Source organism: Anser brachyrhynchus (assembly GCF_964034855.1).
Source record: "Anser brachyrhynchus genome assembly, chromosome: 4".
Taxonomy (NCBI): Eukaryota; Metazoa; Chordata; class Aves; order Anseriformes; family Anatidae; genus Anser; species Anser brachyrhynchus.
Genome location: NC_137698.1, coordinates 27,672,649 through 27,695,043, shown reverse-complemented (window position 1 = coordinate 27,695,043; position 22,395 = coordinate 27,672,649). Strand labels below are relative to the sequence as shown.

The window sequence follows — 22,395 nt, the reverse complement described above, 5'->3', positions numbered from 1 at the left end:
AGACTGAATATTTGGGTGAGATACTGAATGGATTTATCTTAATATATCTTACCACAGACTTCAGTTTTCGTTCATTTTCATAGAGTATGATTAGCATTATGCATGAAATCCATCAAATCACTAAATAGGGAACTGTCTCCATTCATACCAAGCATTATCACAAGATGGCTTTTAGCTTGAAATATGACACTATATTCAATAACAACTAAATATTTTTTTAGCAAGAATACACATAAAACGCCTATGAAGAGAAAATTATACTGATTGTCCAATATGCACTGAGATGTGTTTATTGAGTGGTGGTGTTCAGAACTTACTATCTGGTATGCAGAATTCCCAACCTCCAAAGGAAATATAGCATTAACCTTATCCTTATTTCGCAAATATGTAAACTAAAGCATGTAGAAAAGAAAAAGAAAGCGTTAATCACTAAACATTTAATCTCTTTTCATCATTCAGCATTTTTGATGTACATGCACAGTGAAGTACATAGAAAATTTGAGGCCTGAACAGCAGAGCTGGAAAGCTTATGGACAGTAAAAGCAGTAACAACCAGTACAGCTAGTTACTAAGTGCTAAACCTAAATGGCATAATATATTTGAAAACCCATTGACCCTGAAAATAATTTTGCATAGATATATATATTTGTGCCCAGATATGATGTTGTGGTCACAAGAGTTTAAATACAGAAATAATCTATTTGGTTACAGAAAAAATACAACAAAGATCTACCTCTGATAAGAAACTGCACAGAAAATAAAAAGTAGTTTTAACATCTCTAAGGCTTTTAGCTGTTTGAAGGACATAAATGAATGCTTCACTGCTGACAAAACCTTTGAGAGAAAAATAATTTAGATTATCAATCTCTAAAAATTCTAATCAGATCATTTGCTAGTAAATAGCTATTAGCTGTACAGTAATGATTTTGAGGTGTCTGGGGAAAAGAAAAATGAAGTGAAAGATTAGGAAGGGGTGTCTTTTTCCCCCATCTTCTCTTCCCCTTTTGGGCAAACATTATCTTGCAAATATAAAGAGAAATAAGAAATTAAACAGAGATAAAGGTGCAGCTATAAAAAGTTATATACTTTTGTTCTTCTGCAGTATAAAGTACTTTTTTTTCTTAGCACTACAGCTTTCTTTCTTCCATCCTTCTGAACAAGTAATAGAAGTTATTTCTCCTGATTAGAGATCCCTATGAGCACTCTAAGTAACTAATAGAAAGAAAACAGACATATTACACTTTTAAATATGCAGAACAGTGAAAGAAAAACGTTGTTTCATCATTTAATATATTAGAAGTGCTGCTTTTTCTCTGCTTACTGAAAACGGAATGCTTATTTTCAGCTTACCAAAAATAATATATAGATTTAACACATTCATTTAATAATTTAAAAATACATTTAGCTGAAAGATACAGAACCCATTGTCAAAATGAGGAATTAAACTATACCCCATACCTTGGCTTTTGCATCTGCCTTGTCACCATCATAAAAAAAAAAAAAAAAAAGCATGAGCTTTAATACCAGTGATACTCAGTGGAAAATAACCTTTCAGATGGGGTACACTGAATTTTATAAGTTTTCTCATTTAGGGCAGTGGAATATTACAGAAAATCACATTTTCCAGTAGATCTAGTCCATGCTGTCCAGTCCATCCAGACATCTAAAAGAAGAATTCAGAAATACATTTTTTTTTCATTTCTTACACTAGCAAAATGTTCTTTTGGTAATATTCTACACTATGTCTTGAAATGAACTGTGTTGTCAGACAGGTCTTGGTTTTCCTACAGTACATAGAAACATACTGAATCACTGATACCATAATGTCATGAATGCAACTTGTGGACATTAGTACGTCCAGGAGAATAGGTAGGATTTGAGATAGCAATGAAGGGGAGAAAAATTTAGCACTGTTTGGACTCCAACGTTATACACAGAAAGAGAAAAGAGAGTAAGGTGGAAGAAGATAATAGAGGAGTGTTTAAGTGTGTCAAACTATACTTTCATAAAAGTTTCTGTATTAGGTGTATTGATATTGGCCATCATGGGCACCACGGTCATCGTGGGCTCCTGGTGAGCGCCCGACAGCTGAAACAGAGGCAAATCAGTCAGGGCCTAGACTGTATCTTAAGCTGGCTGTACTGAGTAGGCACGTAGGACCATACTCATCTGTTAGAGGAAATAAGTTTTAAAAAGTATGCTTCCTTTTTTCATTTCAAAGTGTTTCAAACAATGAAGTTTTGCCCCTTTCACTAGCTGAAGATCTGTAAAGAACTAGGATTGGAGTTCTGAAGTGTAAATGGGAGTTTACACACTGTTATTGGAGCAACAGGTGTTTACATGCAGTTACTGTAAAGTATAAAAAAATTTTAAAAGACTTATTCTTTTCACATTTATGGCAGGACACAGTCCTTTGTTCCTTCCCCTCCCTTTTAATGCCCTTTCTTCAGGTGACCACACCTAAAGTAAAGGTTTAAAATTATATTTTTGTGTGTGTGATTTACAGATCCATCCATGCCCTTTTTTTCTTTTTTCTTTTTTTTTTTTTTTTTGATTTCCATACAGTTCTACATTTCATCCTTATTCTGTGTCACACAGGAAAAAATTCAGCTTCAACACTACACAGCGAAAATGATGAACCCAACTCGTAACCCATTTTTTCCCTAATTTATGGGGCAATAAAAACCACCATCCTTCTCCAAATCACTGTGGTCTGTCGGTTATCCCAGATTCTGTTCATCCTATATATTTAAGCCAAACCCAAATTGTGCTGCATTACCATTCATTAGTGATGAAACTATAGGTAAATTTAATAAACACCGGCCTCAAGCATGCATTGTTTTCAGACAGCTCTTATTTGGCTATTAAAATGTCTATTTATGCTGTAGGGAATGGTGTGAAGGGGAAGAAGTAGTCCTAGACAGTCAACACCACAGAACACTGGCTCTTACAATCCTGAGAGGATGAGAAGTGAAAAGTTCAGTTTGAGCGTTATTTACACAGGTTGCAGAGCTTAATGTTTTTATACAGCCTACCTGAGCCAAACAGGGAACATCCAGAAACCTCCCTTTACGTTTTCTGAATGTTTACATGCTGGACTAGGATTTTGTGCAGGTGACCACGCAATTATAGATAAGAAAACATGTTGATTTATAATTGTGTGCAGTATGCACATATACATACATATGAATTTCAAATGTTCAGTATAAATGTTGATTATGTATTTCCATACCTGGCTCTAGTTCGGAGCATCCAAGTAAATCGAGTTCTCTAAAAAGAGAATGGATTTACATGGTAGGTTGATTCCTAAAGCCAATGTCCTAGTTGTTGTAACCGCCTTCTAAAAGAAGGAAAAAAAGTGAAAATTCATGTTTTTAATCATAAATTTCTATTTTGAAAACCAAAATTTCTGAAGCACAAAATTTACAAAATCAAACATCTCTTTTCCTGAATTATTTAAGGTACAGGTGAAGCACAGAACAAATGCTTTACCACTAAAACAAAAGACTTGTAGTAGAGATCAGATATTCCAGAATCAAAGTGTTTGTTCTGTTTAAACATTGAACTTCATAGACAAATTGCTAAAAATCTACCTGTCTCTTAATTACACTTTGGTGTGACAGTTACATTGTGGGTTTCAGGTTTCATATTTTGAGCAATTGAACAAAGGATTCTACAGGTACTCTTGGAGATTTAGCCTGGTCAGTGCCTATGCTTCATTGTTGCATTATGTAAGTAAAGCTAAAAATATTATCACTGGAAAAAAAAAAAAAAAGCTTAAAAAACATAATGGTTAGTACTGCAAACATAGGAAGAACAGTAGTCCAAAGGTTTTACTACTCTTCCTCAAATAAAAGTTCTTATTGTGAAGAGTAATTCAGGAAAAAAGTCACAGGACAATCAAGTATGTAAATGTATTTTACATGCAAATGTCTATCAGGTGGAAAAAGGGTTATGGAATGGAGTAGAGATGAAAATATAGCAGAATATGTAGCCATTCTGGAATGTTATTGATTTGTCAAATTGTGCAGATATGCCATTAACATATGAATTTATATCAGCATACTTCTGTATTTACACATTTAATGTATTTAATGTTATTTTTAGAAGGAACTGTGCACATCCCTAGATCTATCTAAGGGGAACAGGCATTTCACAACAGTCAGGTGAGTTGTAAGGTCAAAGGCTATTCGGAAGCAAGCCAGCAGTTCTGAGATAACAGCAGAGAGAGCATGTGAGTTGACTGAGAGACTACTGTAATACTGGAAAAAAAAAAAAAAAACTGAAGCACCATACAAATAAGTATTCTAATCTTCATCTGTTCTTTGTACTGCTTTTCCAATAGTGCAGTCAGCTTTATCAGCTATCTTGGCAGAATAAACATTTGTACATATTTTATTTGAGGACAACAAAACAGTCATTCTAGCTTTGAGTGACAGAGTTGGCAGTGTCATTTTTCCAGCATTAGTAAAAGATTTTTTAATAAAAGAGGCATATTTGTTCCATGTTAGTAAAGGTTACCAGAATACCTTCCCCCTCAGTAATAGTCTCTTTTGGCAGCTAATAAACCCTGCCAATCAGCAGTTAGGAAAAAGAGGATGTGAGACAACTAATAGAAGTTGTTTCCACATGCACAAAATCTTTGAAAAGTAAGACCGGTATAAATCCTTTTCTGAACAGCATCTCCACCAACTGTCTTCCTTTGTGATCTATATGAACATGCTGATACCTGATTCCTTTCCACACAACTGTTGTGAGTTTTTTTGTTACACTGACTTTGTTTGATCAATCAACTTCTACAAAGTCTAAGATAAATAATAATAAAAACAAATGATTTATTGTAATATTCTCCATTGTGGCAATGTCAAATAAAATGCCTGTGTTTTGAGAGAATCCAGGCTCCCAGTCACACATTTCAATCCCAGAATTCTCAGATTAAACATTTTAGTGGAGCTCTGTATCACAGAATTTAGCCATAAGTATTTCAGTTAATTTTAGAACTTACTTCACTGGAGCAAGAACATAATTTTCACAGTGAGCATTACCATAACAGCTTTCTGGTAACATCTTTTTAAGAAAACAAAAATAAAAAATGATGAAGAAATATGGTCTGTCATCCTTATTCACATTATGTGGTACCTTTGCTCCAGCAAAACTAATCAGCATGAATATGGGCTTGATTTTAGGAATTACTTAATCTGTAGAAGGAGAACATATTAATCCTTGGATGAAGGTCAGGTTCTACAGAACCTGATAAAGGATTTGGTTGTGGTATAAGGAATGTCTATGTATTAATTTGTACTTATTTTGTTGTGTTTTTGAAAATGCTGTGACTATGAGCCAAAAATGAAAACAGATCAAGAAATGTTATTAGGTATTACACACATAAATCTTCTTTTATGTTAATTATAATATGTAGCTCTTTTAAATAAAGATAAATAGATCATCTTTGGTAGAGACCTCGTCTGTAGGTGATACCCGGTGGGTCCCCAGATCATTAGCCAATAACGTAAATTAGCAATACACAAAATAGTCAATGTTACAGAAAGCATAGAATGTGTCACAGCAGGGGCTACATCTTGCTTTCTCTGCTTCCTCGTCCTTGCTCCAACTTCCCACAGAATGTTAAGTCAAATGCAAGATCTTGCTCTTCTTCCACATGACATTTTCAAGTTCACTAATAAAATATCAAAATTATCTTTTAATAGCCTTAAGTAAGGCAGACAATCTTCTGACAATTTTTCAAATCATTTTCATATTTTCTTGCATACATTTTTTGATTAATGGATTATTTTTAAAACAGCTAAATTCCTCAGGATTTAGTTCCTTAAAAATGCATGGAAAATGTGAACATGAAAAATTCACTTACAAAACATTTGCTCCAGCAAACAGTAGAAATAAAAGCAATGTGTACTTACATGGGCTCTTGGCCAGTTTTGACTGACTTTTGCCATAGTGTCATATAATTTTTTTTTTTTTTGAGGTGATAAAGCAAGCTTTGAAGGGAAGCCATATTTTTCAATTATTCCAAAGGAAACAACAATAACAACAGAACAGAAGTCACAGAATGGCCAAGGTTGGAAGGCATCGCTGAAGATCATCTGATCCAACCCCCCTGCCGAGCAGGATCACCTAGAGCATGTTGCGCAGGAAGGCATCCAAGTGGGTTTAGAATATCTCCAGAGAAGGAGACTCCACAGCCTCTCTGGGCAACCTGTCCCAGTGCTCTGTCACCCTCACAGTAAAGAACTGACCACTCATATTCAGCCAGAACCTCATGTGCTTCAGTTTGTGCCCATTGCCTCTCATCCTGTCACTGAACACAACTGAAAAGAGACCGGCTCCATCCTCTTAACACCCTCCCCTCAGATTAATGAGGTCTCCCCTCAGTCTTCTCTTTTCCAGGCTAAACAGGCCCAGCTCTCCCAGCTGGTCCTCGTACAACAGGTGCTCCAGTCCTCTAATCATCTTAGTAGCCCTCCTCTGAACTTGCTCTAGTAGTTCTGTGAAATGGTTTACTGCGGTGATTTCTTCCTTCTTATGCCAGCCATAAGAATTTTTTTCCACTCTGATATTTATTCATTTGGTTTTGATGCCTGCATTTCAGCATGCATTTTAATATAGTGAAGACTGAAAATTTCTAATTTATAGTATCCATTAAAATATTCCAAATTTGAACTGTGCTCCGAAGTGATACAGGAATGCTTATCATCAAGAATCTTAATTATTTGTTTACATAACAGTCCTGCATCTGATGATCTAAACAGAACCTAAACAAGATTAAAAACATATTTTCTAATCTTTTTTTTTTTCCTTTTTACTTTTACTATTGAACTTACATGGTTCACAGCTAATGCAGCACATGGATGGATGGATGATAAAATCACCAAGGAATATACATATCTTTCTAAATCATTGTATCTCTCTTCATAATGCACTGTAAACACATTTAGGGTTTTTAATCAGATTATTATAAAAAAAGCCATGATTTGAATATAGGTATGCTGAAAGCTATTATCGCTTTCTCAGTGATGCCTAGAAAGTACATCTTGAGTTCTGTTCTGACCTGGATCACTGAGCAATGCAAGGTTAAATATAGGCAGTCAAAAGAAAAGGATTATCTTCAGTGTGGATCATGTCTATGATCCCCACATTGTATGCTACAGCCCTACAGTCTTGTGCTGATACAAATACAGTACAAGTATAGTTATACTGGCAGCTGCTGAGGCAAAACTGAGCAGGAGAAGGAGGGAAGGTTTCAAATTATCTTCTCCACTGTACACAATGTATTTTGCATCAATGTATGAGTTAGTGTGACAGGTGAGCTGACAGTTCTTTGCAGTTGCTGGGAATACTTCCTTTTCATAATGGTAATCCATCAGCTCTTCCCTTTCACTCCTTTGCCACCCATCACTCACTCTCAACCACACAGCCTCATCACTTTCCTGGTTTTGTTTCTGTCATTCATTTTACCCTTCAGTGAGTTTATTGTGCTCACTAAATTGACAGAAAACTATTCAATCCTTTCTTGGATTAGTTCTCTTCTGCATCGTTTTCATAAATTCTCTTGCTGTGGCACAAGACAAGTACCAGAGTCAGTGTGAGACATGGTAGGGTTACGTATCTAGGACAGGAGAGAGACAAGAGAGTGAACAAGGGAAGGAGTAAAACTAGGATTGCCTTTTTTTTTTTTGCCTCAGCAAACTTTTGCATTGGGTTAGCTTTGTGGCACTGTTGATAAGTCTCCATATTTGCAAAGGTTCCCATTTATGTCAGTGGTAGTTGTAGGTAGTAAGGATGCAGACACACCATCCAATTCTAAATACAGAATTAAGTGCCTAAACTTAGATGACTATATTTTAAAACTTTTAACTGTATTTTAAAAGAGAGACTAATCTTTGAATTAAAATTATTTTAATTTCCCCTGCTTACCCAACTTGACACTGTTTTATTTACTGTCTTGGTAGTTTTCTGTTTTCTTCTTCCTTTCTTGGAAGTTGTCAACGAACTGGAGCTTTCTTGTTTGCTTTCAGCATGTTGCCAGTATTTCTTTACTTCTTGTAACCATCTAAACAAAAAAATAATGCAATGCATTGTATTACTTCTCTAGCAAAGGTAATACAGCTATGCAAACATGGCAAACTTCTCAAAACAGCAATAGGAAGCTCCTCAGAATTACAGCAGAATCCACTGGTAAAAAGGTACAATTTTGTTACTAAGCAACACATTTTTCATCAATTTGTCTAACAGCCATTGGGTGGCAGACCATGAACAGGATGTAAATGACCTGCTGCGGGCCTAAGAGGTTTCCTCATTTATGCCATTTGTGCCTGTGACCAGCAGGAGATTACATAGGTCCATCAACCCCTTGATACAACAGTCTCTGAGCAGTGTTTTTAGATAAAGACCATAGATACAATCCCTTATCTTTTTTAATACAATCACAATACAAACTTGTTTTATTTTATACATTTTCTCCCTGGGAATTGACATGATAGGCATATTCTGACAGATTGTTTTTTCTGGAAAAAGTAAGTGAAAACTACAAATAAGACAAAATTATCAAGGTGGTATGGTAGGGCCTTAAAAATGCACTCACACAATACACTGAGATCAAACAAATTAAGGTAACAAACTCATGACAATAGAAATACCAATTTCTAAGGAAAGACTTACTGAGCACTTGGCAAGGGCCGCACTTGGTGTGTTATCGAGAGAGCTGATAAAACTGGCTAGCAGTCAGAACTCAGCATCTTTAAGCTACTGCCTGCCAGAACCTTCAAATCTTATGCCTTTGTCTTTCATTTCAGGCCTGCCCCAGAAAAACATGCAAGGGCTGTTTCAGAAAAATCACGGGGAAACAATATTCAGAGAAACCTACATGCAGGAAAATGGATCGGGTGGAGGAAGTGGGGCTTTTTAAAAAAAGTTAAACTCATTTTTACCTTTGACGTTATTTTGGTTGAAGACACTTTAAAGTTCCAGCATTAGTCAAGGAAAAATTAAAATTTTACCTCATCACATACAAAATATTAATTTTTTTGGTCCGTATCTAGTGGTGAGGTGAAATCATCAAGATTTCAAAGTACTGAGGCACTGTCAGTAGCATCTAAAATACTTTTTCAGACCATTAATGTGAAATGTCATACTTAAAATTTAAAATATTATTTTATTTCATTTTTTGTATCGAGCATTTTAAGATTATTAATACTTCTAAAATAAGGCAAATAACAAGTAGTGGTCTGCATCTCAAAAGTTTCAAGATCTTAATGTAGCACAGATAGTTATTCAAAAGTTTCAAATATGCTAACAAAAATTAAACCAAACTCCTAAGTCATTTATTCTCAGTTCTCATCTTCCTTAAGATTTATGTTTCCTCTATGGTGTCAGACTCAACAACAAAAGGTGGGAAAAGGGAAGGAGAGGGGGGGCTCTCGTTGTGAAGACGTCTGTCCTCCCAGAAACTGCTACACATATCGAGTCCCTGCTTTGACATGGCCAAACATCACTCATTGATGGGAAGCAGAGAATACTTGTTTTTTTTTCCCCCTCTCTTTGCTTTCATGCAGCCTGTGCTTGTTTTTTTTTCTTCTTCCTCCCCCCCCCCACCTTCCTCTTTTACCTTTAATAAAATTATCCTTACCTCAATCCATGAGACTTTTTCTTTCCATCATGCTTTCTTCAGAATTATTCCTGAAATAAGCAATACATTTATTGTTTTGGACAAAGCATGAATGATAAATATACCATTTATTATGATAATTATGCCCTCTCTAACAATAAGGAAATACTTAGAATAAAACCTCTGTGATAAACTTCCAAAAAAAAAAGTTTTGATGAAAGTAACTTCCTCGAGCCACAGGTAAGTGTGATAAACACAAAAACTTCTTACCTCTGAAATCTTTTTTGTCAAACTCATTGACTCTTGATGTTTGCTGTATTTGCTCTCTCCAAGAAAACGTATTTGAAAAAAATATGTTTCTTTCAAAATTACATACTCACTCTTACGCTGGTACAAATGCCCAGAAAACTGAAGAGCATCAAAGCTGGCTATAAAGGAAACCCTCTGGGCTTCACTGTTTGCTGGAATATTACAATATCATCCCTTCAACTTGCAGAAAAAGGATAACAGTTCCTGGTAAAATATGTTTAGATGCCTGCAAAAGAGAGGTTTTTTTCTTTTCTTTTCTTTTCCAGGAATTATCACTGTTTAGAAAAAGGAAAAGGCTTATTAAGCCTGCTTAAATGGAGAAAATGTTGAACAGTTTTACTTAAAAACCTTGGACCTCCCTTCTTCCAGTCTATCACTGTCACAGTGGCAAGACTGTACCCAACAATGTTTAGTCATTGGCTCTGAGCTGTAATGCCTGAAGAGAGGTGCACTTACTATACGTACAACGTCAACATTCTGCCAAAATTCTAAGTCTTGCTTTTGATAAAACTAGTGGATCCAATCAGGGGCCCCAAACTCACAAAACTGACTCCAAAATGAGGAAATACAAGGATGAATAGTACCACCACACAAGTTTTCATTGCCACTGAGAAGGCCCTGCTTTCCCCCAAGATCTGAGGACTCCTTTATGTCATTCTAAGAGTATCTCTTTTCAAAAATAATTTCTTCACTATATGATTTATCTCTAGAAGTAAATGTTTAATTTAAAACAATAAGTTCCTATTTGAATGACTTGGACACTTTAAGCATAAAACTGATGTATTTGTAAATCAGAAGCATGCAGAACACTTCATCCTAGAAGAAAAAATACATAGTTTTTGTTTTAAGGCATTAAATGATTGCTATGGAACACTATATCACTCCCAAATTGTAAACATGGGATACTGCGTTTTCTACTGCCATTACTTTGTGTTTACTTTGTCTGAACTTTTGTGTTTCACATCACAAAGAGAGAAAGGAGAAATTCTGTTATATTGTACGTGATATAGCCTATCATAAAACAAAAAGTAAGTTGACATTGCTTGTCTATGTGCCATTCACCATGTCTGGAATATTTCTGCCACCACCTTCTTCAGCACCTGTCTGTTGGCCAATCAGAAAAAAGTAAAGGGCCTGAAGTCCCTCCAACTCCATGGAAACTCTTTCCAAAAATACTCCCAAGCTAAGTGTCTCCCTAATAGAAGCTACTGATTGACAAATCCCTCAGCAGTTCATTCTAAACAGCCAGCTGTATTGTAATTTATTTATTTTTTTTAATATAAATTTAGTCCTACTGAGGTTAACAGCGGAAGTAATCAGCTGTTCCCTGTTCCTCCTTCAGCATTCATTCCTCTTTCCACAAGTATGGATGTCACATTCTTGCACATTTGTCTTTGTTTAGCACTATGACTGCTGGCAGCAATACACAGCTGTCTACCCTTATCTTGCATCAGACATGTTTTTAGGTGGCAGGCTCAGCCTTCCTACGAATCCATTTAGCATAATCAAAAAACAGTTTGCAATAGCTGCTAAAAAGGTAAGGTAATGTAAAGCTGTATTATGATAAGAGGAAAAAGAAAAGTAAATATTTATTTTCCTAGAGATCAGCATTTCACAGTTTGTTGAAAGAGGCACATTCCTCTTTCAGAGTTAATCCCCTTGTAAAGAAACAGGCTTTAATCTGCTATTGAACTTCAGCAGTGTCTGTGGCTGCTCAGATCAAACACATTTCACATGCTAAGAAGGAATTTGAGCACATGACTGTCTGTAAATATACGCATGTAAAATACGCATAACAGGCTTACAGCTAAAATTAATTTAATGGGGATCATTTTCCTAATGAAGAGGAAAGCCTAACTGAACTGCACTGACAGATGCTTAGTACATATAACAGAAAAAGATGCCTCTTGATGCAATAAAGCACTCATTTTTCTCACTATGCAGCCATAAGAATTTTATAACATGCATAACTTCAAAAAGACTTTATTAAATAATTCAGATTTGTTTGAAATATTTTTCACAGGGGTATATAGGTAATGGCTAATGAGAGTGGCACTGAAACACATGAAGTTAAACTGGAGTTCAACACTACACAGGGCATAGAGGGTTGGATAACTTTTCAGATAATTGTACAGAGTATGATAAAAAGTGTAATTAATTTACTGAATAAAAGAAATGGAAAAGCCAGATGAATGTGACCGATATTCACAGAACACTGGATAATAACCAACTTAGAGAAGAGTAATAGTTGAACTATTTAAATTAAATTACACAGAGCTTAAACATTTTTTAAAAAGCATTCTTTATCATATAATCTGAAATCTTTACATACGAGACTATCCAATCTCGATTACACTACCATGTGCTATACTGCCAGAATTTATCCTTGTCTTCTCTACTCTTGTAAGAGTTCATCAGTCTTGTCCTCTAATACTTTCACTTCTTTCTCGCATGTTTCTTAATTCAATAAATTGAATTTTATTTAATTGAATAATATTCAATTGAATATTTATATCTATATTCAATTGATTTTTTATTTTTTATTTATTTAATTTTTTTTTTTTTTTGCTTTAACACCAGCTGTATAAGGGGCTTGCTTAAATTCTCATTTCCAATTGCTAAAACCTGGAATGGCCTTTCTACTTAACCATTGAAAACTGTTGTAACTTAGTACAGTAAATCATCTAAACCCATTAACAGGTTTGACACCTTTTTCCAAACCAGGTTTACTGAATTACCCAGTTTGTTGTCGCCTCATTTCTTTTCCATCACTATTCTGTAGCATGCCTTAAATATTTTAATGGAATTAGGCAGTGAAAAGCCATTATAAGTGAGAAGGCCTTCTGTACAGATGTGAGCCTAGTCTATACGGATTTTTAAGGACTATTAAAAATTATCCGTACCTGTAAATCAGATCATCTGTGCAAGTTCTCAGTGCCAGGGAAGCATCTCCATGAGAAATTGTGCAGGTGGGCCCCTGGACAAACTGTCCACATACAACTCCCCGCTGCTGGCACCAGCGCAGCTGAGCTTGCCCTGAGTGGGGAGGGAAGGAGGGAAAGGGCCTGGATTTCCAGGAACTGGCAAAATCCTGGGCATCAAGACAACAAGATCGTTCCATTTAAAAGGCTTATTTGGGCTATTTAGACGTTACATTTTCACTATCAAAGCCATGTTCAGTAACTGCTAGAAGTAAAATGGAACTTCTGTCTTTTTGTCCCCTCTTCCCTCACGTCCCCTCATGAGTTGACTGATGCACAAACGTGTGGTGATTTCTTAATAGTACTTGAATGATTTTAAGTGAGTTGCATTAAAATAGTTCTATCAAAACACATAATGGTATTCCACCTGGATAAAGACAATTCTACAACAGCAAGGGTCTGCTTAGCCCTCACTTCACCTGCTTTTACTGAAAGCCAGCCAGGGAAGCTCACACACAGGAAGCCTGTACAGTGCTTCAGGTATCCCTTGGCTGTTCCCGAGCTGTGCTGGCAGACACAGACAGGCACTGCCAAGGTGAGAAAGCCAAAGGTGAGCACAGAAAGCGCACAGCTGCCTGGGCCACGACACCCACCTGGCCACCACAACTAGAGCACCTGCAGCACCTTCCCCCTCACCCTGAGGGCTCACCACAATATGTCTCCTGAGGCAACCACTGTCACAGGGAGCTCCTGCACCACCAGCCATGGGTGCCCTCCTCACTTCTCCCAGCACTAACAACCATGAGGTGAGTAGCCTTCACCCACAACCCTCACCACCCTTCTCCTTCAGGGGCATGTCCCTTGAGGCCCTGGGGGCTGGGTGGGCGTTGCCTGAGGCACAGCTGCTGCCTGTGGGGCACACCTGGACGGTGGTGGGCAGCACCTGCCAGACCAGGCCTGTGTTTGTAACCCAGCCAGGGACATCTCCACCCCAGGCACAGGGCCTTCCCAGGTATTGCTGGCAAGGACAGACATTGCGGCTTTGCTCTACCTTTCTACACCTAAGTGCTAAATCCTCTGAGGCTGTGGTGTGTTGGCAGCCTCTGATGCAAAAGCATATTAATCACAATTTCTTACAAAATCCTTTGAGGTTTTAAGGAACGATGAAGATGCTCTTCAATAGTGTGGTAATTTGTTCATGAGTTCAGTTTTTACTTGTTTGGCTAGTGGTAGATTGAAAGATAATGCATCCTGAGAGAGAATAATGCTACAAGTCTTCTAGTAGTGCAGAGATACAGTGAGCTGAGGGACACGTTTCTCAGTCTGGGGGTACATTGCCTCACTAAAACCTTTCTTATGGTAGAACTTGGATAGAGAAACCTTTATCTCTTCCCTAGTTTAAAAAACAATATTAGTTCTTTGTGACTTGCTTACTAGTATTCCTTTCTATTTTATGATTTCCCTTCCTGCTCATAACTGTGGTAATTCTGGCAAACTGATGCTTTTAAGCTTACTGAACTGTTGTTACTGTAAACTGTTAATCACTTATTTTGTTGATAAATTATCCTGTAAAAGAAGGATGTGAGTTATTATTGCTGTTCTTTTTAACAGTTTAATTTTAACAATTGTTGTATTTGTTGTAGATCAACATCCTGTACCACTGCAAGCAAAACTGCATGTGCTTTTCAATTGCACTACTATATATTTTTGTTCTAGGAAACTCCTCAGAAAAACTCTTCCAAAAACATGGAAAAATGGTGTTTGCGTGCCTTCGCACTGTTTGACTATTTCTGTTTGACACCTTCGCATATCTACAACAGGTAGGTATTTCTGGTGTGCTCTATAAAAAACACAGGTTAGTTCTAGCTATGCAACAAATTCATTCACAAATACGTTTATAAGGAAAATTGAATATGTTTGCATTACTGTGCATACTGAGGGAAAAATAAATACACAAAGCTATATATGGCATCAAACGATAGCAAGGCAGTGACCCAGTATGCTTAAGCACAGGCAATCCAATATATATTGTTTTTAGCTTTCAGAGATGGTATGATTCAAATAGAATTAAAGAAGAAAAGTCTGTTGGAGACTCAAAATCACTAGATGATTCTGTGGCAACTGGTGAAAGACTTCTTATCTTCAAAGGCCTTGGAGAGGAGATTGCTTATTTACTTGTATTTTATCCTGTCGCTATTTAGAGTAAGATACAAAATATTCTTGGAACCATAACAGAATTTTTTTGCTCTCCCAAATAAGTGCATGAATACTAGTCTAAAGAGCTGTGCTTGTTGTTATATTTTCTTTTTAGCCCAATTAAAAATATTTTGCAGTGTAATAATTTCATTAGATGGAATGGAAAGCTTGTATACCCAGAGTAGCTTTATAGTTTGTGACGTGAGGCTTTGAATGACTTGGTCTGACTAGCATTAGAAAATATTAATAAAGCTTCAGGAAACTGGTCTAGTTCTGCTCCACCAAACTAATAGTGAAAAATGTCTTTCTGAAGCTCAGTTCATCAGCTGAATGTGCCACAATACTGCAATAGGAATGGAGTGAGCATATAATGGATAATATCCTTCATTCTGTTTGTATGTTGTTATTAATTTTTACATTTAAAATGAAAATGTTAAACTATATCATTGCAACTTATTGCACATGTTTATCTTTCAAAATGTGTAATTTTTCCAAAGTTTTAGTTCCACTGACATTTGCTGATAGTATTTTACCACTGTCTATCACTTTTGTAAAGGAGCACACATTGCATTTGCAATAAAAGTGCAAGGTCTTGATCAAAAATTAAGTTTCCAACAGATTCAGCATAGGTCAAAGGATATTAGCATTCCCTAAATCTTAGTAGAATGACATTGGGAAAATGTGTTCTTGGCTTAGTACAGCTGTATGAAACCTTACCCTAAATGGTTCGCAAGTTATAACCACTATTTCATTAATACTTGAAGGCATTAGAAATAAAATGATCACAGATCTTTCACTTTCTGGGCAAGTGTTAATATCATTATGCTGTACAGAAAATAATAGGCAAACCTGTTTATACAAATCACCAGTCCAATTGTATTTGTAAAAGCTCAATTCCTTTAAAAATTATTTCTGCAAGTGTCTCCGGGCAGATATATTTTCTTCCCAGAAGTGACAATTTAAACAAACAATTCCAAGAACCAAGATTTTATCTGCCCCCTCCCTGTAGAAAATACTGAAGATAGCCCAAGGCAGTTTGTTGCTGTTTATATGCTGGCTATTTTTGACTCCCATGCCAAGGTGCCTAACCGTTATGCATTTAGTGGAGAAGCTAAGTACCAGACACAGGGCCTGGATTCAACTCTGCAGGGCGAGTGCTTAAAAATTAGGCATACAATGGTTAACTGCTAGATGACCAGCTCCTTTTTGTGTACAGTTTTTAGCCTGAAATTTTTAGAATGAAGATTCTGCTCTTACTTCACACACTGAAATTACTGTAAAATGACCTGTAATAAAATCCTTTTCATTAATTTCATGTTAACATGGTAAAGATCCCATGACATAAGAATGGGGGTCCATATACATTGTGAAGAAAGTATTCCTAATCCAACAGTGAATCTGTTAAAGTTCTGGTTAGAGGACAGGAACTGCCTATGTGAAGATACAACAAAAGATAGTACGCTAACCACTGAAATAAAATGTGTGATAACTTTTTACACTTAAAGATGGTCTGGGACCAATAAGGATCTATGGGTCTCTTGTGCATTTCCATCACAACAGTGGATCTACTGCAGGGCAATACTGAGCTAAAAACAAGTTCCAGCCCATGGGAGGAAGTTTGGTCAAAGAGTGGACTTTGGCAGAAGGGACAGAGATCTATACCATCCCCAGCCCCATTTATTTGGGGCTTTTGGCTCTATTTGACTTCTGATAGACTGCAATCTGGCAGAAACAATCCTACCCAACTATTGATTTTATTTTTGGACATTTTGTGATAAAGTCCACAGATTAAATGAGCAATCTTCACATTTACTTCTTTGTTTGACTGAGTATTAAAGGAAATGATGTGCCTAAAAATGCACAACTGTACTTTTGGACAGAACATTTTTCCTCCCTGAAGCACAGCTTACAGGAGTCCTTAATGAGGTGACGGTACTTCTTTGGCAAGGACCATAAGGGAGAGTTGACTGTGACTACTCATTACACATTAAAGGGCTATAGAAACCAGCAGTGCATTTTGATTATTTCGGTGTTAATATGCGGGGTCTTTTTAAGGCATATGTATTTTACGGCGACTTTTTGTGTCACTTCTGAGGGAGGTGATTATTTTCTGACGATAGGATTAGCCCAAAAAGTTAAAATTTAATGGGTAAAATTTATAATGTAGTGTATGATTACAGATTAATAATTATCTATTATTACAAAAAGATTTACCAATTCTGCTAATAAATCTATTTATTTTTCTGTTACAGAAGTTTTAAAGGTATACCAGAAAATACTAGTTTTAAGCTATTTTTAGTAGAAAAACGCACTTATTTTATTAATCATCATAAAAAGAATGAATTTTCTTTAAAATAATCTGTTAAGACAGAACAACGTAGAAAATTTATTTTTCCACAATTAATGTTTCCACACTGTGTTTTCTACTCTCTGTGGAAGTAGCACTTTAATAATGAGAAAAATCATATCCTAAAACTTCAGAGTAATATTTTAAAACAGTCTAAACGGCTATGTTAAAGGCAACAGACCTTGTTCATTTAAATGATTAAGTTCTCTGAATCTTCGAGTAGTAAGTATGCAGAACTTTGTGTTACTTCCAGGCACAATGTTGCTTCTGCTGGAATTCCAGATAGTGGCAGTCTGCTGAAACATGAGTTCAGTTACCAAATATAGATGAGTGGGTAAGAATTACATAGTCACAGAGGACAGATGTAGCGCACAGGCCACAGTCTTCTCGATGTTTACTGAGGACCAAGCAATCTTTAGTGAATAGCTGGAGCAACTTTAAGCCTACTTAGATAAAGAAGGAAAAAAGCAACTTTACCTGCTTCTAATTATACTTGAGACTCCTCAGATTAGCCTGTTCATTGTAAGGTCTGTTTCATATTTTCCACTAAATTTAATTTATTGTACTTTGGAGACTAATTGTGCAGGACTTAAAAATCTAGAGGAAAAATATGTGTTTTTTCTGTTTTAAAAATCTTTCTAGATGCATTTCTTCCTTGACGTTACTCTACTGAACATATTGGCTTTGGGTTGTATTTTGTTATTATTTTTTTAGGTGATTATTTTTCTTTGCAGAGCATCCCCCAATTCAGGATGCTTACACTTATCTTGAAATGAGTCCTTTGATTTTCTGTGGTTTCCTGTATTTCATTATTTATCTCTTGAATACCTTGATTTGATGAAATATTAAAGTGTTTTCTGAGATGACTGTAATCTAGTACATTTTGAGTTGACTGTTTATCATATTATTCCTTAGAGCATCTACATTATTTTGTGAAGAAATATTTAAATAGCATGATATTAAAATGTGTTTACTTATGAGCAGTTTTTAAATATATAGCAGATAGGACCACGTAAATAGTTTGTATGTAATAATGCTGGAGTTATAGCTAAACTCCTTGATCTGCTTACAACATTGTATTTTTTGTTTGTGTCTTTAAATGATACAGTATATGGCTTCACACATTACCTAATGAATTGTGATGATGAAAACTGTTATAAATATGTTGTAGTCTAACTTGGGGAAGCCAGAAATAGCCTTAGGTATTTCTAATTATGATCTTATATGCTACTTGATAGGATTTGCAGTATCACCTCCAGTTTGCTGCAGTTACAAGTTGATCTAAAAGACTAGTGGGGTTGTGTTATCATTTGACTGACAAGAAGTCTTTATACTCGAAGCTTGAGACAGCTGAATATACATATATAAATATATAAAAATATATTTATTTTATATATATATTTATATATTTATTTTAAATATAAAAAATATAAAAATATACATATAAATCCATTTTGGGGCACCGGAACTTTGTCACTGAGGACGCTAATCAGCACTGTTAATTGCCAATAATGAGCACATATTTCAATTAATCAACTTTATCTAAATACCCAGCTACAGATTGATTTACCTAATTTTCAAAGCTCAATGTCTAAATTTATTACTTATGTATCCAGTAAGTTTTTCTAATGAATGAAAATACAGCATAAAACAGAGGAGGAGATACAGCAATTCCTAATAGATTCATTTCAGTCATCGTGTCCTGGTGGCTAGCAACAGGTGAAGTTTTCCATTGACCCATAACACATTGAAACAACAGAGCAACTCGGGGCTGGAAGTCAGAGAAGTTTATCTGAATATGTAACATAACACTTTGAGCTGGGAGCAAGCTAGGAAGTAGTACAAATCAGATTTAAATAAAGACATCATTTAAGCACAGATATTTACAACTAGTTATCTAAGGAGAAAAATAGTGTCTTTGTTCATGTGAATACAAAGTTTTAAAAACTAAGGTTACAGAGACAGGCACTCTCCAGGTTTAACCCTTGGTTCCCTGGCATTCATTAAACTTATATCTTAACAGCTGAGCTTCTAGACCAACTGTTTGCTTGGCTTCTCAGATTCATTCTTTAAAGCTGCTGTGTGGTAGTCAATTATACTGTATATACTTTTTTAGATTTTGTTAACAGTAGATTGGCATGTTTGCTAAACTTTTTGAGCTGTAAATACAGATAAAAAGAAAGATGTAATCCCATCAAAGAGTAAGCCTATCAACGTATTCTATAAAAATACGTTTCAAATCCCAAAATAGTTTGGTTTCCTTGTACTTCTGTTTTATGTGTCCAGTTGTAATCTGTTGGCAAGACAAGCAGAGATATCAAGAGATGCGTATGCCAGGCCAAGAATTCCATTAATCTATCAGTCAGTTAATGACTACATGCCGGGTAAGCCCCAGGGAAGTGACTAAAGGTAATTGGAGCTTACACAAGCTGATGTAAAATGCATCTGGGTGAATCTCATGACTGTCAAGCCACCTATATTTCACTGAAGAAATACTTCGGAGCATTAAGACGGAAAAAAAAAAAGTCTTTAAAAAATCTTGTGTAGAATTAATTTCATAGAAATAATCAGAAGAGAATAATTGTCAAGGGTAATTAAAAACATTGATGTTCAACTTAATTCAATACTTTGCAAAAGCATCAATTACTTTTAAGATCAGATCATCCACAATCTAGTCACCAGCAGGACAAATAAATTTCAGTAAATGGAGTTTCAGGCAGATCCTTGTCTTGGGGTTTGAGAGATTTCTTTGATGTCTCATCTTGCTGGCTTTACAGAGGCAGGGAATACTCATCCTCACTGTAAAATTGTGGAAAAACTGAAGATGCATAGGTGCTTCTGTACTTTATGAAACTGGTGCAGAGTATACATTATATGCTCCTGTGTTGCAGGATGACCGAGGCTGTGAAATGTGTTTTCTTAGTGTTGCAATCTTAGCATGTGGTAGTTTTGATATTCCACTTCAGTGGTTAGAGAACTGCTACTAAGTTGTATTAAAAGCTACCAAGTTTAAAAATATTAACACAAGAAGTACAACAGTATTAAACATATCATCAATATTAATAAGAAAGGATAACTTGGAAATTCTGATCCAAACGTCCTTGGCACTTGTAAACGTGTAAATTTTTATAATGATTTCAACTAGCACATTGTTTTCTCTCAGAAAGTGATGATTTAGTGTCTAATAATCTGGAAGGCAATCCTGTGTGAAAAAGAAAAGTAAATATATTCCCCAAATCATCACAACCGTAAATAGTGGTAAAGTGTAATGGCATTTCTGTGAAATAATAAATTGCTCGGATTGGTCCAGCAGAATTAAGCTTGTGCTAGGCAATACAACGAAAGGATGTCTTTAGAGTTTTGACAGAAGATGAATTAGAAAAATGACTTCTGAGAGCACTTATTTCCATCTAGCCAATTTTTAGTTCTGGCTTGTTAGAAGTTTTGAAATACAAACTAAGGTTTACAGTATGCACCGCACGGCTTTGCTCTTCTCCCAGTTTTATGTCCAATTTACAGGAACCAGGATATAGCAGTGTTTTGTTTTTGTTTTAGTTTTTAATTTTGTTGTTGTTAAGGAGTTGCATTTGTGTCTTCCAGCATGCAAGACAGAAACTGTGGCCAATCATTTCCTCTTTCTTTAATGCTGAAGGAGGCTTACAGTGCAGAGAGAGGCACCAATAAGGGATATCCTGGAAACATGTCAGAAGCTTCATCCTGCCATGACTTTTTCTGTGATTCCCTATCAGACACGCAGAGTGGAGAATTTTCAAGTGAACTTTCTGCCTTCCTTACCCAGGAGGAGATATGTAAGAGCCTTGATATAGCTCGGGAAGCAATTGCCAGTTCTGTGAAGGAGAATCAGAATGCAGCAGCAGAGTTCACTCATTTCAACACCTCTCTTTCTAGTGCTTCAGAGCATGCTTCTTTCTGGGATACCAAACTGCATGAGCAAGATACTTTACAGAGGCCTCAAACAAGCAGTCTGACTTCATCTGCTGCAAGTCACATTCCCTCGACGAGTCAGAAAGAGCAATTCACCTCACCTCAAACAGCAAGTTGTTTTGCCACAGTCTCCAGGAAGCAAGCAGGCACCTCACCTTTGCTACCTGCTAGTCCCAGCTTTATTAGAAGCCTGAAACATTCAGAGCAGTATGGTCCAGGTGTGCCCAAGACATGCCCAAAGTCTGAATTAGCATCCCAGGGAGAAGTTCCTTTCAGGAATAAGCTGTGTGACAAAGCTGCCACATTCATTGAGGAACTGTCATCTATATTTAGAGAGGCAGCGAAGACAAGAGGCCGAAGTCCTGATGGGGACTCTTCTTCTCCAGACAGCGGATACCTGTCTCCTAAGAAGAAACAATCAACTCTAAGTACCTCAAGGAACCAGGACTTTGATAAGCTACATCAAGAAACTGAGCCTGGGGCAAAATTTTCTGGGGTTCATCTCAATGGAGAGCACTTCTCTGAAAAGGAGAGCATCACTCAGAGTGAAATGGTCCTTTGCCACCCGTTCATCAATCAGGCTTCACCACCTCAGTTCACTCAGAAGCTCCGCAGCCAGGAAGTTGCTGAAGGAAACAAAGTGTTGCTGGAGTGCAGAGTTGCTGGCAACCCGGTCCCTGATGTCAGGTAAGTACGTGTCTTTTAGCAAAGCCACTGGATATCATCATCTCCTGACTGGGTGAGGAAAGGTATCAGTGGACCTGCTTAGAAGTAATTAGTCACATAAGAACTGCGTATCATCCAGTGGTTCATAAGCACATGGAATAACAGATTCAGATCTCTTTAGCGCTCTAGTCTTCCATGGCTTGGGAAATGAGGTTCTGCTTGATTCAAGAATCACATGGCAAAGTTAGAAACAGAAATGGCATTCTGTGTATCTTACCTCATTAATATAAGTGAAAGAATTCTCATTTACCACTGAAGAGAATGTATGAAGCTTACAGGTATGTTTTTATTGTCAATTAATTAGAATGTTTCCAAGACCCATACCAATG

General features: G+C 36.3%; 1 protein-coding gene and 1 long non-coding RNA gene across 6 annotated transcripts in view; one reads left to right on the top strand and one right to left on the bottom strand.

Moving 5' to 3' along the window:
• Positions 1–9: 9 nt before the first annotated feature.
• Positions 10–13,678, bottom strand: LOC308193914. The gene is made up of 6 exons (XR_013950052.1): positions 13,562–13,678; positions 12,835–13,022; positions 9,644–9,693; positions 7,933–8,068; positions 3,233–3,340; positions 10–1,663 (listed from the first exon to the last, which is right to left on the bottom strand). It is a non-coding gene; the product is annotated as an uncharacterized lncRNA (long non-coding RNA).
• PALLD (palladin, cytoskeletal associated protein) overlaps positions 13,516–22,395 on the top strand; it is a 201,763-nt gene continuing 192,883 nt past the window's right edge. For 2 of the 5 annotated variants that reach the window (XM_080589024.1, XM_080589020.1), the window contains exons 1-3: positions 13,516–13,658; positions 14,569–14,672; positions 20,996–22,027. In XM_080589024.1, the coding sequence (XP_080445150.1) occupies positions 13,617–13,658; positions 14,569–14,672; positions 20,996–22,027 (1,178 nt within the window). In that variant the 5' untranslated portion in view covers positions 13,516–13,616. The other 3 variants (XM_080589023.1, XM_080589021.1, XM_080589022.1) reach the window with 3 other exon arrangements.